Genomic DNA, 12,571 nt, shown 5'->3' with positions numbered 1-12,571 from the left:
CTTCCCCAACTAGCCTAGTAAGGTTTTAATTGGGATCTTTCTACTTCTGCCCTTTCAGAAATTGCAAAGCAATCCTTTATTTTTATAACTGGATCTTGCTCTATTTTTCTTTCTTTCTTCCTTCCTTCCTTTCTTTCTTTCTTTCTTTCTTTCTTTCTTTCTTTCTTTCTTTCTTTCTTTCTTTCTTTCTTTCTTTCTTTCTTTCTTTCTTTTTTCTTTCTTTCTTTTTCTTTTTCTTTCTTTCTTCCTTCCTTCCTTCCCTCCCTCCCTCCCTCTTTCTTTCTTTCTTTCTTTCTTTCTTTCTTTCTTTCTTTCTTTCTTTCTTTCTTTCTTTCTTTTCTTTCTTTCTTTCTTTCTTTTTCTTTCTTTCTTTCTTTCTTTCTTTTTTTCTTTCTTTCTTTTTAAAGATATATTTATTTGAGAAAGAGAGAGAGAGAGATTGAGCAGGCAGGAGGGCAGGTAGAGGAAGGAGGAGAGAAAGAAACTCAAGCAGACTGTCCATTGAACTTGGAGCCTGATGCAGGGCTCAAGCTCACGACCCTGCTACGTTCAGAGCTGAAACCAAGAGTCAGATGCATAACTAACTGTGCTACCCAGGGGCTCTGGATCTTGTTCTATTTTTCTTCAAGGCACTTACCCACCATCTGAATTTCTATATAGTTATTTTGTTTTGTGTGTTTATTGCTATCTCCCACTATTTGAATGTAAGCAGCATGACAGTATCAGTTTTGTTGCAATTCACTGCTATTATCTCCAGTGCCTAGAACATTGACAGGCAGATAATTGGTGTTCAATCATTATTTGTTGAATTAATGAATAAACTAATGTATGTGTATGATAGTGAGTGACAAATTGAGTAGATCGAAGGTGGTCATACTAGAAAAAGTGTTCAGAAAGGACTTCCCTGAATAATTCAGGAGATTTATTCTAGGCTTTGTGTTTGTACCTACAGTAGTGTCCAGGAAAGAATTGGGCATGTAGAGGTGGTGTGCAGATACCAACTCCAAGAAATAAGACACAGAAGCCTTATAACTCTGGGGCACCGTGTATTCTTTTCAGTTGCACCCTGCTTTGAAAGGTACCATGACTTTATAGCTCTTAAAAACCTCATTTCCAATGGTTTCTTATATACCGAGCTTGAGCTTGCTGAAAAATCTCCTGCTCTTCTCCATACCCCCTCCCCCGAGTCGATGAAATTGGTAGTAGTTTGAGAGGGAGTCCCTAGTCTGAGCAATCAAAATTTTTCATAGAGTCTGTATTAAATTGATCCCTCTTGTGTCCATTAACAACCGAACATTTATCATGATTTAAGTTTGCAAAATTCAAGCAGCAGTGGTATGTAGACTGCTGAGATACTGTGAGGATGACTACATTGGCTTTTACATGGGTTTTAGGCAGATCTACCTGACTGACAATGTTGTTTTCACATCCAGTCTAAAATTCAGATGGAACTCGGATGGTGGTTGTTTTTATTATCATTGTTGCTATAATTTTTGTTATTTAATTCCAATCATTGAAGACACCACAATATTCTTTCTTTGGGGGAAATAAATCTTGGCTCTTCTACTGTATTCTTCAGGATAAATCTTAAAATTATTTTTCTGATGTTGTCAAGGTCATTATTCATTTATCACTGTATTCTATATTCAATACTCAATTTTCTTCCTTCCTTTGGCTACTGGAGAACTAGTATTAGCAACCCATTAATATCAAAACCACCATCTTTACTACATCTAGCACTTCCTCTGACTCCACCACTGTTAACCTTCCCATGTGAAATTTGTGTAAAAGTTCTTTGTTTCATATTGACTTTCTTGACTGTTTATTTTATTAGTCATATTTGTAACTACAGTAAGTAGTTTCCTAAGTGATCTGATTTGGCAGAGGAGGATTTATATAGACTGTTATTTTCATAAGCCTGCATTGAAATTTCATACTTACTGATGAGATTTCTTTTGTTAATTTCCTCCAATAAGTATTTCCATATATATAATTAGTCCATTGCCCAAAATGTGTCTCTGTTCACTGGGATAGTCCTAATTTTTTCCTACTAAAAGTATACTAATTCTTGAATACTGAGTAAGTTAAAACTAGACATAGGTTTATTTTTTCACTACTCCTTTGATCGCAGTTCAAAACAATATAAAACATTTAAATATTATCTGGATTGGCTGGTTTCAAACCTCTGCTAATAAATTTTCTTTCTTCTTTCTTTTGCAAAATTTCCCACCACACTTTTTGGGTTAGTGGACCTAAATGCTTTGGTTTACAATTAGGCTACTGTGTCAAAAGGCAGGGGATGGAGGTGGGTGGGACAGGTAATCAGTCTTTTGACTATTATATCATGAGCAAAAGTAATTGGCTGTCATGGGATGAGCTCTCATGCTAACTCCATTATTTAACTTGAGCACGTTTCACTTTGTTTTCTTGGTAGAATATGAAACAGGAAGTCAACATCATTTAGGACAATGACTTCTCAGAAAATTAAAAAAAAATCATGTCTTTATTCATTGCATTTTTTTAAAGGATTTTATTTATTTATTTGAGAGAGAGAGAGAGCACACACAAGAAGTGGGGAGGGGCAGAGGGAGAGGGAGAGGCAGAATCCCCACTGAGCAGGGAGCTTGACTTGGAACTTGATCCCAGGACCCTGGGATTATGACCTGAGCTGAAGGCAGATGCTGAACTGACTGAGCTACCCAGTGGCTCATTGCAATTTTTGAAATGTGACTTTTTAAACAAGATTTTATTTATTTTTGAGAGAGAGAGAGAGAGAGAGAGCACAAGCGGGGGCAGGGGCAAGGGGGAAGGGAGAGGGAGAAAGAGAGTCTATGAAGCAGACTCTGCACTGAGCACAGAGTGGACTGGGGGCTCGATCTCACGACTCTGAGATCATGACCTGAGCAGAAATTAAGAATTAGCTGCTTAACCCACTGAGCCACCCAGGTGCCTGGGAATTGTGACTTTTTTTTTTTTAAAGATTTTATTTATTTATTTCACAGAGAAAGAGATAGCTAGAGCAGGAACACAAGCAGGGGCAGAGGGAGAGGCAGAGGGAGAAGCAGGCTTCCCGCTGAGCAGGGAGCCTGATGCGGGGCTCGATCCCAGGGCCCTGGGATCATGACCTGAGCCGAAGGTAGACGCTTAACGACTGAGCCACCCAGGCGCCCCAAATTGTGACTTTTTAACAAAGGTTTACACAGGTCTTAGTGTGACTTTAGCAAAATATCTAACATGTAATTCATTAATTCCATTTTTTAATCCTTAAAGAAAGAAAATTAATTTTACAGGACTGTTAGAGTCTTGAGGCCTGTTTTAAGGGTATTTGACATAAGGTGTCCAAAGCAGGTTGGCATTGAGAATATTTCAATTTAAACTTTTGTAAGTCATTTTTACTTAGCATTCTTAAAAGGAAATATGTTTATAAAGCAATAAAATCTGTTTATTTGTGGCATACATATTTCTCATATAATAAAGTTAAAAAAAGAAACTATAATTTCATGACTGGTTTCAAGGCAGTTGACTTTAACGGAATTATTTAATCAATAGTATAGATGTTTACTGTTTTTGGATGTTACTATTTTCACAAACTTGAAATGCATATTAAGGTATCTCATGCAGTATTCAATAATAAAGAAAATCTTAGGGGCGCCTGGGTGGTTCAGTTCGTTAAGCGTCTGCCTTCAGCTCGGGTCATAGTCCCAGGGTCCTGGGATCGAGCCCCCGCATCAGGCTCTCTGCTCCGCGGGAAGCCTGCTTCTCCCTCTCCCACTCCCCCTGCCTGTGTTCCCTCTCTCGCTGTCTCTCTCTGTTAAAAAAAAAAAAAAAAAAATCTTACATCTAAATTACTTTATTTTGATAATTTTAATTTTTTTGGTGGGGAAGTTAATCCTAAAACCTAAATTTTAGAAGAGTAATTCATTATGCCAGCATAACAGCTTTGCTGAATGAAGGCAGATATTAGTAGATAGCAGGTGGCAGTACTGAGCGCAATGATCAACCAGACCAGTGTAGATAATTATTAAATATTAAGCAAATGTAACTTGATTGTTTTTGTATGCTTTAAAAATAATTAGATTAATTAAACGAAGGCGCGAGTCAGTGCGTGAGAACACACCACGTGATGAGTTTGTGTTCCAAAAGACTGAGTAGGTTTGAGATCCGCAGAGCGCTGACGAACAGGCTGCGTTTGGGCTTTGTTTTTTTGTATTGCAGCAAAGAGTCTCACTGCAGACCTTCAGCTCTGCTAACTAACTGGTGCTCTCTAGTGGTTGTGTGAGGCTTTAGACAAGACGGGCTACTATGTGATCAAGAGAAAATCTCTGTGGAGAGTAAGAGCAGGCCTTTTGTGCTGCTCTTCTTGCAAACAGTTTTCTTCTCAGAACTGAATACAGTCACCATATCCTACCTTCGCATCCAGGCATTAGCCAGACACCTGTTAGACACAAGCTAGTAGGATGGTGACTGATGGATGCTGGACATAAAAACATCAAAGTTACAGACTCTTACTTCACATGTTTTATAAATTATGGTCTGCAAAAAAAGTAGAGATTAGCTCAGTAGAAACTCTATCATTGATGTTTGGTATTTCCTTTCTTAATTATTAGTCATTATTCTTAAATTTTTCTACTGTCAAGATCTGGAACATTCCAGCTATTAAATTAACACCGAATGAATGAATGAATGCATGCATGCATGTGTGGTAGAAGCTGTTTTAGGAAAAACAGTCTATGCAGAGATAATTGAGGAAAAGAAAAGGATTGGATATGTGAGCAAAAACAGGAAAGAGAGAACTCTGTGATTCTTTTTCTGAAATACATTTTTCCTACTTTATATGAGTGTTTGATCATATGGTTTTAATACATTTTCGTATATGATTTTCAGTTTTGTATGTGTGAAGTTTTTCAAAGATTAAATCCTCCATTGCGTTTTGTTATATCATATCTACTGTTCCGGACACGTACAAATACTGGAGGGTCTTTCTTCATTTTGGAGGTCATTGTTTACATAGACAGGAAAAAAAAAGTCTAATTTAGGCAGGCATTTGATTTGTAGAGCAGTGCATTTGTGGCCTTGGGGGACTATGATGAAGGGTTTAAGAGAATATAGTATCAGTTGCATTACTTGTTACTGTAGGGAAAGCTAGTGCAGGGGGAAAGACCAATTCTGAGGCCTTCTAAATTCTAACCTCAGATTTTCACCACCCCTGGGTTATTTTGGGAAAATAACATAATCTCTCTTATGTTCTTCTTCATTTTCAAAATGAGATAACAATTTAAGCTCACACAAAAGTGTGATCATAAGTTCTAATGAGGTATGTGGAACACAGTTAAAAATCACTTCATATTTGAATTATTACTACCATGGGCAATACTCAATTAGGGAAACTATCTTAATCCCCAGACTGATCCCGTCTTTTTGTTACCCCTATGTCCAATCAGATGTACTGCTGTAGCCTTCCAAGACTTTCAGTCATACGCTTTTCCTCTGGTCTTAAACTTAGCCTGTATTGTAAATAGGGAATACTCTGAGGCAGTTCCAGCTTTTGTCAGCATCTTCACTCCTTCCCCAGTACCTAGCGATACCTAGCACATTACCTGACAAAGAAAATGTGCTTACTATTCTTTTAATTAATTGGACCATGAATGAATAAATATAGGGCATATATTCATTGAGGATATATCAGCAAAAACAGATAATAAAATCTACAGCAAAGGGCCTCATAATTTTTTTAGAAGATAATTCTGTAATAGTTTATAGTCTTGTATTTTAAGACACTTTTGGTGTAAATGTACTTATATAAATGCTATCAAGAAAGTAAACCAGTAACAGAGTGACTCTAGGTTGTATTGTCAAGGAAGATCTTGAGGAAATGATGCTTGAAGTGACATCTTGAGGCATATTGATTATACTATTAATGTAAATCAAATAGGTATATAAAATATATATTGATGTATCCATCAATAAATATGTGGACATTTGCAGTATGGTTAATGAATGTCTTTGAGTTCAATAATAACAAAATCCCTGATTTAATTCCTGTATCTGAAAAGGTCAGTGGGAAAACTTCATGACATAATACGGTTCTTTGCATGAATCACTTCCATAAGTGAAACCTCTATCATGGTTATTTTTATTTATTTTATTTACTTTTAAAAGTAAATAAATAAAAGCTACCAGAAATCAGGAAGTAGCTTCTTAGCTGCATATTTTAGCTGTGAAATACAGTATTAAATTATTTAAGGAATTCTATGAATCAAAGTTATTTTATTATAAATTCTTTTGAATATTTAATAAAATAGTTCAATTTAACATAGTTCAATATTATGCACTTGTATAGATATTTTTTATTCAAGTATAATTAACATACAGTGTGTATCATTTTCAGATGTACAATATAATGATTCAACAATTCTATACACTTTTTAGTGCTCATCAAAATAAATACACTCTTATTCCACCATCACCTCACCTACCTCCCCTCATTTTTTCACATATGGATAATCAGATTTGCTAGCATCATTTGCTGGAAAGTCAGTCCTTCCTCCTCTCCTAATCTGCAGAGACGCTTTTGTCATAATTGCCTGTATCTGTGCACCTGTCTCTGGGATCTTTTTCTCTTTTATTGGTCTATCATTGTTACACAGATACTATTCTGCTTTAAATCAGATAGCTTTCCAGTAAATTTTGATATCTGGTCTAAAAAAATAGTTAAAACTCTAACATATTTTATGTAAACCGCAAGCCACAACAAAAAGTATGTATAGAAATTACACACACACAAGAGAAAAAAATCAAAGCATACCAAAGCAAAAAATCCGCAAAACACAAAAGTAGACATCAAGAGAAAGAATCCAGATAAAAGAATGAGACTAACAGAAAGGAACAAAATGGCAACAGTAAATCCTTCTCTATCAGTAATTACTTTAAATGTAAATAATTAAACTTTAAAAAGACATTGAGTGCTAGAATGGGTAAACAAACAGACAGACAAAGCCCAAGACCCAACTGTATGCTTTCTAGAATAAACTCACTTTAGCTATAAGGACACACACAAGCTGAAAGTGAAAACTTAGAAAAAGATATTTCATGCAAATGGTAAATAAAAGAGAGCAGAGGTGGCTATATTTATATCAGATAAGATAGCCTTTAAGTCAAAAACGGTCTCAAGAGACAAAGAAGGACATTATATAATGATAAAAAGATCAATTGAGAACATGTAACAGTTATAAATATATATGCACCCAACATTTAGAGCACCCAAATATATAAAACAAGCATTGACAGAGAGGAGAACTAGAACAGCAACACAATAGTAGGAGACTTCACTACCCCACTTCCAGCAACAGATGGAACATCCAGACAGAATATCAATAAGGAAAACAACAGACGTGAACATACTTTAGACCAAATGAACCTAACAGACATATAGAGAGTGCTCCACTCAATAGCAGCAAAACATACATCTTCTCAAGCACACAGAGAACATTCTCCAGCATAGATTACATGTTAGGTCACAAAATAAATCTTATAACATTTAAGACTGAAATGATACTAAGTGTCTTCTCTGATGACAAAGGAATGAAATTACAAACCAGCAGCAGAAGGGAAACGGGAAAATTCACAAATATATAGACATTAAACAAGTTCTCTACAGGAGAGAAGATAAAATGTATCAGATATTTTTGGAGCTGAGAGCTTTGGGCAACAATGGGCAGAGCGAATTATTAAAAATATAGTTTTCTAAGTCTTAGTAAATAGTCACGTGTATAATATGAATAAGTACAAGTCTTACCAGAATGACCTCATATTCCTGGTAGTTTTATACTAATGTGTCTGAAAAAGACTGATAATAAAGTATATGTGGTGTTCATTGGGATATTTGACAAAAATCTACCATAATACCAACCTGTCTGAAAGAAATTTTATTTAGGTTAGGTGTCATTAGTTGGGAGAGAGATCATTTGCTATATGCCAAATGTATTGTCTTTGGTCTCATCAGGTCCCACATTTTAAGAAAGAGAAAGACAAGTATCATATGATCTCACTGATATGAGGAATTTGAGAAACAAGACAGAGGCTCATAGGGGAAGGGAGGGAAAAATGAAACAAGGTGAAACCAGAGAGGGAGACAAACCATAAGAGACTCTTAATCTCAGGAAACAAACTGAGGGTTGCTGGAGTGGGGGGGGTGGGAGGGATGGGGTGGCTGGGTGATGGACATTGGGGAGGGTATGGGCTATGGTGAGCGCTGTGAATTGTGCAAGACTGATGAATCACAGACCTGTGCCCCTGAAACAAATAATACAGTATATGTTAATAAAAAATTAAAAAAAGAATGCTTCAATTAACTTAACGAATTTGTAGATGGCACACAACTTGGATAGCTAATGCACTGAGTGACAGAGTCATACAATCCAAACACTCTGAAATTCAGAGAAAATGAAGAGTCTGACAAGATGAATCTTTTAAGTTTGTACTAAATATAAACTGAAAGTAATGGGGTGGGGAGAATTGTCTTAATTTACAGAGGCTCAAAAAAGCACAAGGGGAGGTTCAGTGGCCACGTTCTTTACTTCCACAAATGATTTTTGCGTTTAGTGTAATTACTGGCTTCTAGCTCATCGGAAACTTGATAATGTTCCTTATTAGAACAGTCTTCTTTTTGGGCATTAGAAGCTCTAAACCTGACAAAAACAAGATCTTGGGTGAAATAATTGATGGGGATTAAGGACCACACTTGTGATGAGCACTGGGTGATGTAAGGAAGTGTTGAATCACTAATATTGTACACCTGAAACTAATATTACCCTGTGTGTTAACTGTACTGGAATTTAAATAAAAACTTAAAAAATATGAAATGTAAAAAACCCCACCAAGATCTTAGGTAAAGGAAGCAATTTCTTCATGTGGATTATAAGGTGTAATAACGGGAGGGGGGCACGTTGCAGTTGAATCCTCACTCCATGTTTTGATTCACAGACCTGTACATTCTGTCTATGGCACCACCTGGTGTCACCAGTGTGCCTCCAGAAAGTCATTTCAGCACCCTGCCCAGCAGGTTGCTTATGGATAAATAAATTCTTCAGGCGTGAACTGATTACCAGACTTTCTTTTCTGCAAAATGTCAAATGCCAGGATGTGTAGAAAATCATGACAGCAAAGAAGACATTCTGTAACTTTGTGAATGGTGATGCTAGCAGAAGCATCGCAGGTAGAGAAGTCAAATCTACTCCTAAAATGTGTGATTATTCCTGTGAACACAAAGCACTATCCAGTGCATGATGGAAGATTCTTAAGTAATAAATCTGCCGTCAGGAGGTTGGCTGGTTTCCCTCTGAAATTGTGCTCTGCTTTGGTCTCTGCCTTTGACAGGTTGGGCATTTGGCAGAGGTTTTAGCAAAATCAGCCATGATGGGGGAGGACCTTATTATCTGAACTGATAACTTCCATCCTTACTATCCCTGATCATTTTACAGGTGCCCATTTAATAAGGTCCAGGATGTCTGAGGAAAGAGGCTGACTGACATCCACAGGATAGGTCACTTTGTCCACCCAGTTATTGATAAATACACCAAAAGTTGAAGACTCTTGGTGAAAAATGTGTAGCAGGAAAATAATAGGAATTTTTAGCCAAAATTGTGCTGTGCAAGTATCGAATGTAATTATCATTAAGTCACTACTAAACTCAAAAGGCTGATTTTTGCACCTCCAGCTCGGCTGTCCACCTTCTACAGCTCATTCTCTGCCCTGGAAGATTGGCCTGGGGAGACAAACTGGCCGCGTGGCTTCCACATACTGACTTAGGGGCAGGAAAGCAGAGGAATGAGATAGGAGTCAGGCTAAGGGGCCCCGGCCCCCTTCGTGAGAGCAGGACTGGTCATGTTCCAGGCAGGGGTGCCCGCTCTACTCAGCTCTTTCCTCAGTCTTCTGCCCCCTCACCAGTGAAGTCTTCTGGTGGAAAGCTTTCGGTTTCTGTTCTCCATTTGCTACAATGACCAAAGATTTGGGATTTAAGTGTCAAACTTTTAAACTTTATCTCAACTTATAAAATTAGTATTTCCGGAATTATATTACTCTTTTGAGACTGGCCTTGAGGGAACTTTTTAGTGTGATAAGAAAGTGCCAAAACTGGATTTGGGTGGTGGTTGCACACATCTGTATATTTGCTAAAAATCAGCTAATCACGTACTTACAATGAGTGAATTTTATGGTATATAAAGTAGACCTCAATTAAAGCTGAGGAAAAAATCGGAAATTTCTGGTCTGCCTCGTGAATATTGGGCATTCTCTTCAAATACCAGAAAAAGTAATTGAAAATATGGTTTCTTTCTCAAGTTCTCCCCACTCCCTGATTTTTTTTAAAGATGTCTTTAGAATGCCAAAAATTGCCACTGTTTATACTATTAAATTATTAGCATGACTTGTAATCAATGTTGTTGTAGGATCAGGAAATTTAACTGTTAGGTAATTACAAGTTATTATATTAAATCAAATATCACTATATTAAGAAGTGTAATTGAAAATTCACATATTTTGGCTAAACCAAAAACACCTATGTATCATGTAACTCAACTCTAAAAGGAGTACAATTTCCATTTCCCTGACTTTATGGGTTAATCAGGAAACATTTTTTAAAGAACCACATATGATATTAAATTCAATATGTCGTGGACAGTTGAGAAATCATGTGTTATCTAGGTCATGAGAAATAAACTTAAAAAAAAAAAGAAAACATTTCCTCTGAGGTTTTCACCAATAGATGAAACTCTGCACCCTTGTTTGTACCCTGAGCGGACAATTTGAGGACTAGTTCTGATTAACAGCAGACTTATTATTTTTCGTATTACGTATCATACTTAAAAAAACAAAACGTACATATATACACACATATATTCACCCACATTGAAGATGCAAGATGAAGAAAGATACATGACATTGAATTTACAATTGAAAAAAAGGAGTTCTAGCCAAACATCCCAACTTAAATTTAAAGGTATGGAATTCAGTTTTTTTTTTAATTGGCGTGGGTTAATAGGGGTATGGATTTAATATTAATATTAATACGAACATGAATGTGGACAGTAATTTCTAATATTCTGTTCTTTACTGTTCCTGGACTATTTTATTTGCTTTTCTCTCTCTGTCTCTGTCTCATCTTCCTGTCTCTCTGTTCGTCTGTCTCTCTATTATTTATCAAAGCGAGGGCTAACAATTATTTGCTTATTTTATTTTTTAAAGATTTTATTTATTTATTTGATGGAGAGAGAGAGAGCACAAGCAGGGGGAGTGGGAGAGGGAGAAGCAGGCTTCCCACTGAGCAAGGAGCCCGATGTGGGGCTTGATCCCATGACCCTGGGATCATGACCTGAGCCAAAGGCAGACGCCCAGCGACTGAGCCATCCAGGTGCCCCAAATTGTTTGCTTGTAAAGTAACATTTGGTGTCATATAATTTCCTAAGGACATTCTCAGGAAAAATACACAATCAGTTAAAATTAATAAAATTAAAATGCAGATTTAGTGCCAGTCATCAACCTCCTTATCATTCATAAAAATGGCATCTTTAGTACTAGTTTTTAATTCAGCATGTCAACAACGTTAAAATATGTTTCTCACTAGGTGGAAAATTTTGTTTTGGAAAGTAGAGATACTAACCTGAAAGACCACAAAATGTAATGGCTCTTCTGTGTAAACTTTTTTTCACACTCAGTTTGTAGATGCCACTCTGAAACCAAAATGTGTTTTGGTTCAGGAAAGGATCTCAGGAGGCTGCAAATAATAAATGTGCAACCCCAGCTATTTAAGTGGCATATTAATATTCATCCTTTACCAATGTATCCTCTGCTAATAGTAAAATTTGCTACTATTTAGTAAAGCTTGCGGTATGATACACATTCGAATCTAATTGACAATTTAAGCCCTGTCATTATACACAGGGCTTTTACTTAACTCTGTGATTATATATTTGTATATTTTTTCTCATGTCTTGGTGCTAATGAAAATAAGAAAGTACATTTTTTGCCACTATCTAAAGCTTCAGTATTCAGGTATAGTATTACTAATAATATAACTACTTAAAGCAGATTGAAATGTTTTTGCAGGGGTTTTTTGTCCTTAGTATATATTCCATCAGGCAAGCACAGTCAAATTATGCTTTAAAATTGCTTGGGGGTGCCTGGGTGGCTCAGTCAGTTAAGCATCTGCCTTCAGCTCAGGTCATTATCTCAGGGTCCTGGGATTGAGCCGCGCCACCCTCCTCATTAGGGGATCTGCTTCTCCCTCTCCCTTCGCCTCTCCCCACCTGCTTGTGCATGCACGCAAACTCTCTCTCTCACAAATAGATAAAATCTTTTAAAAAAATTAAAAATAAAAAAATAAAATTGCTTGAAAGACTTCCTCTCTATGGGTTAGGACCCTTTCTTTACTTCATATTCCATTTTATTTTTAGGGATCGCTTTTTTTTTTCATTTTGACTTACTTATTTTATAATTATGTATAAGTATACATCTTATGCAATCGTAACAATATACACAATGCCTATTATATATTAGAATCATTTTATAATTATTT

At 36.4% G+C, this 12,571-nt stretch overlaps 1 protein-coding gene across 3 annotated transcripts in view; it reads left to right on the top strand.

The window, feature by feature from the left end:
• KLRF1 (killer cell lectin like receptor F1) overlaps positions 1–12,571 on the top strand; it is a 62,349-nt gene that overhangs the window by 29,835 nt on the left and 19,943 nt on the right. The window contains exon 1 of one of the 3 annotated variants that reach the window (XM_025879738.2): positions 10,790–10,996. The exons of 1 other annotated variant lie outside the window; for it this stretch is intronic. In XM_025879738.2, coding sequence (XP_025735523.1) covers positions 10,912–10,996 — 85 coding nt within the window. In that variant the 5' untranslated portion in view covers positions 10,790–10,911. Of the gene's footprint in view, positions 1–10,789; positions 10,997–12,571 lie in introns of those variants that run through there. One more of the 3 variants, XM_025879740.2, reaches the window with a different exon arrangement.

The sequence above is a fragment of the Callorhinus ursinus genome, unplaced genomic scaffold (assembly GCF_003265705.2).
Source record: "Callorhinus ursinus isolate GAN/ISIS: 27379988/994484 unplaced genomic scaffold, GSC_fseal_2.0 scaffold27, whole genome shotgun sequence".
NCBI classification, from domain to species: Eukaryota; Metazoa; Chordata; class Mammalia; order Carnivora; family Otariidae; genus Callorhinus; species Callorhinus ursinus.
Note: the sequence above shows the minus strand (reverse complement) of the source record. Positions and strands in the feature narration are given on the sequence as shown.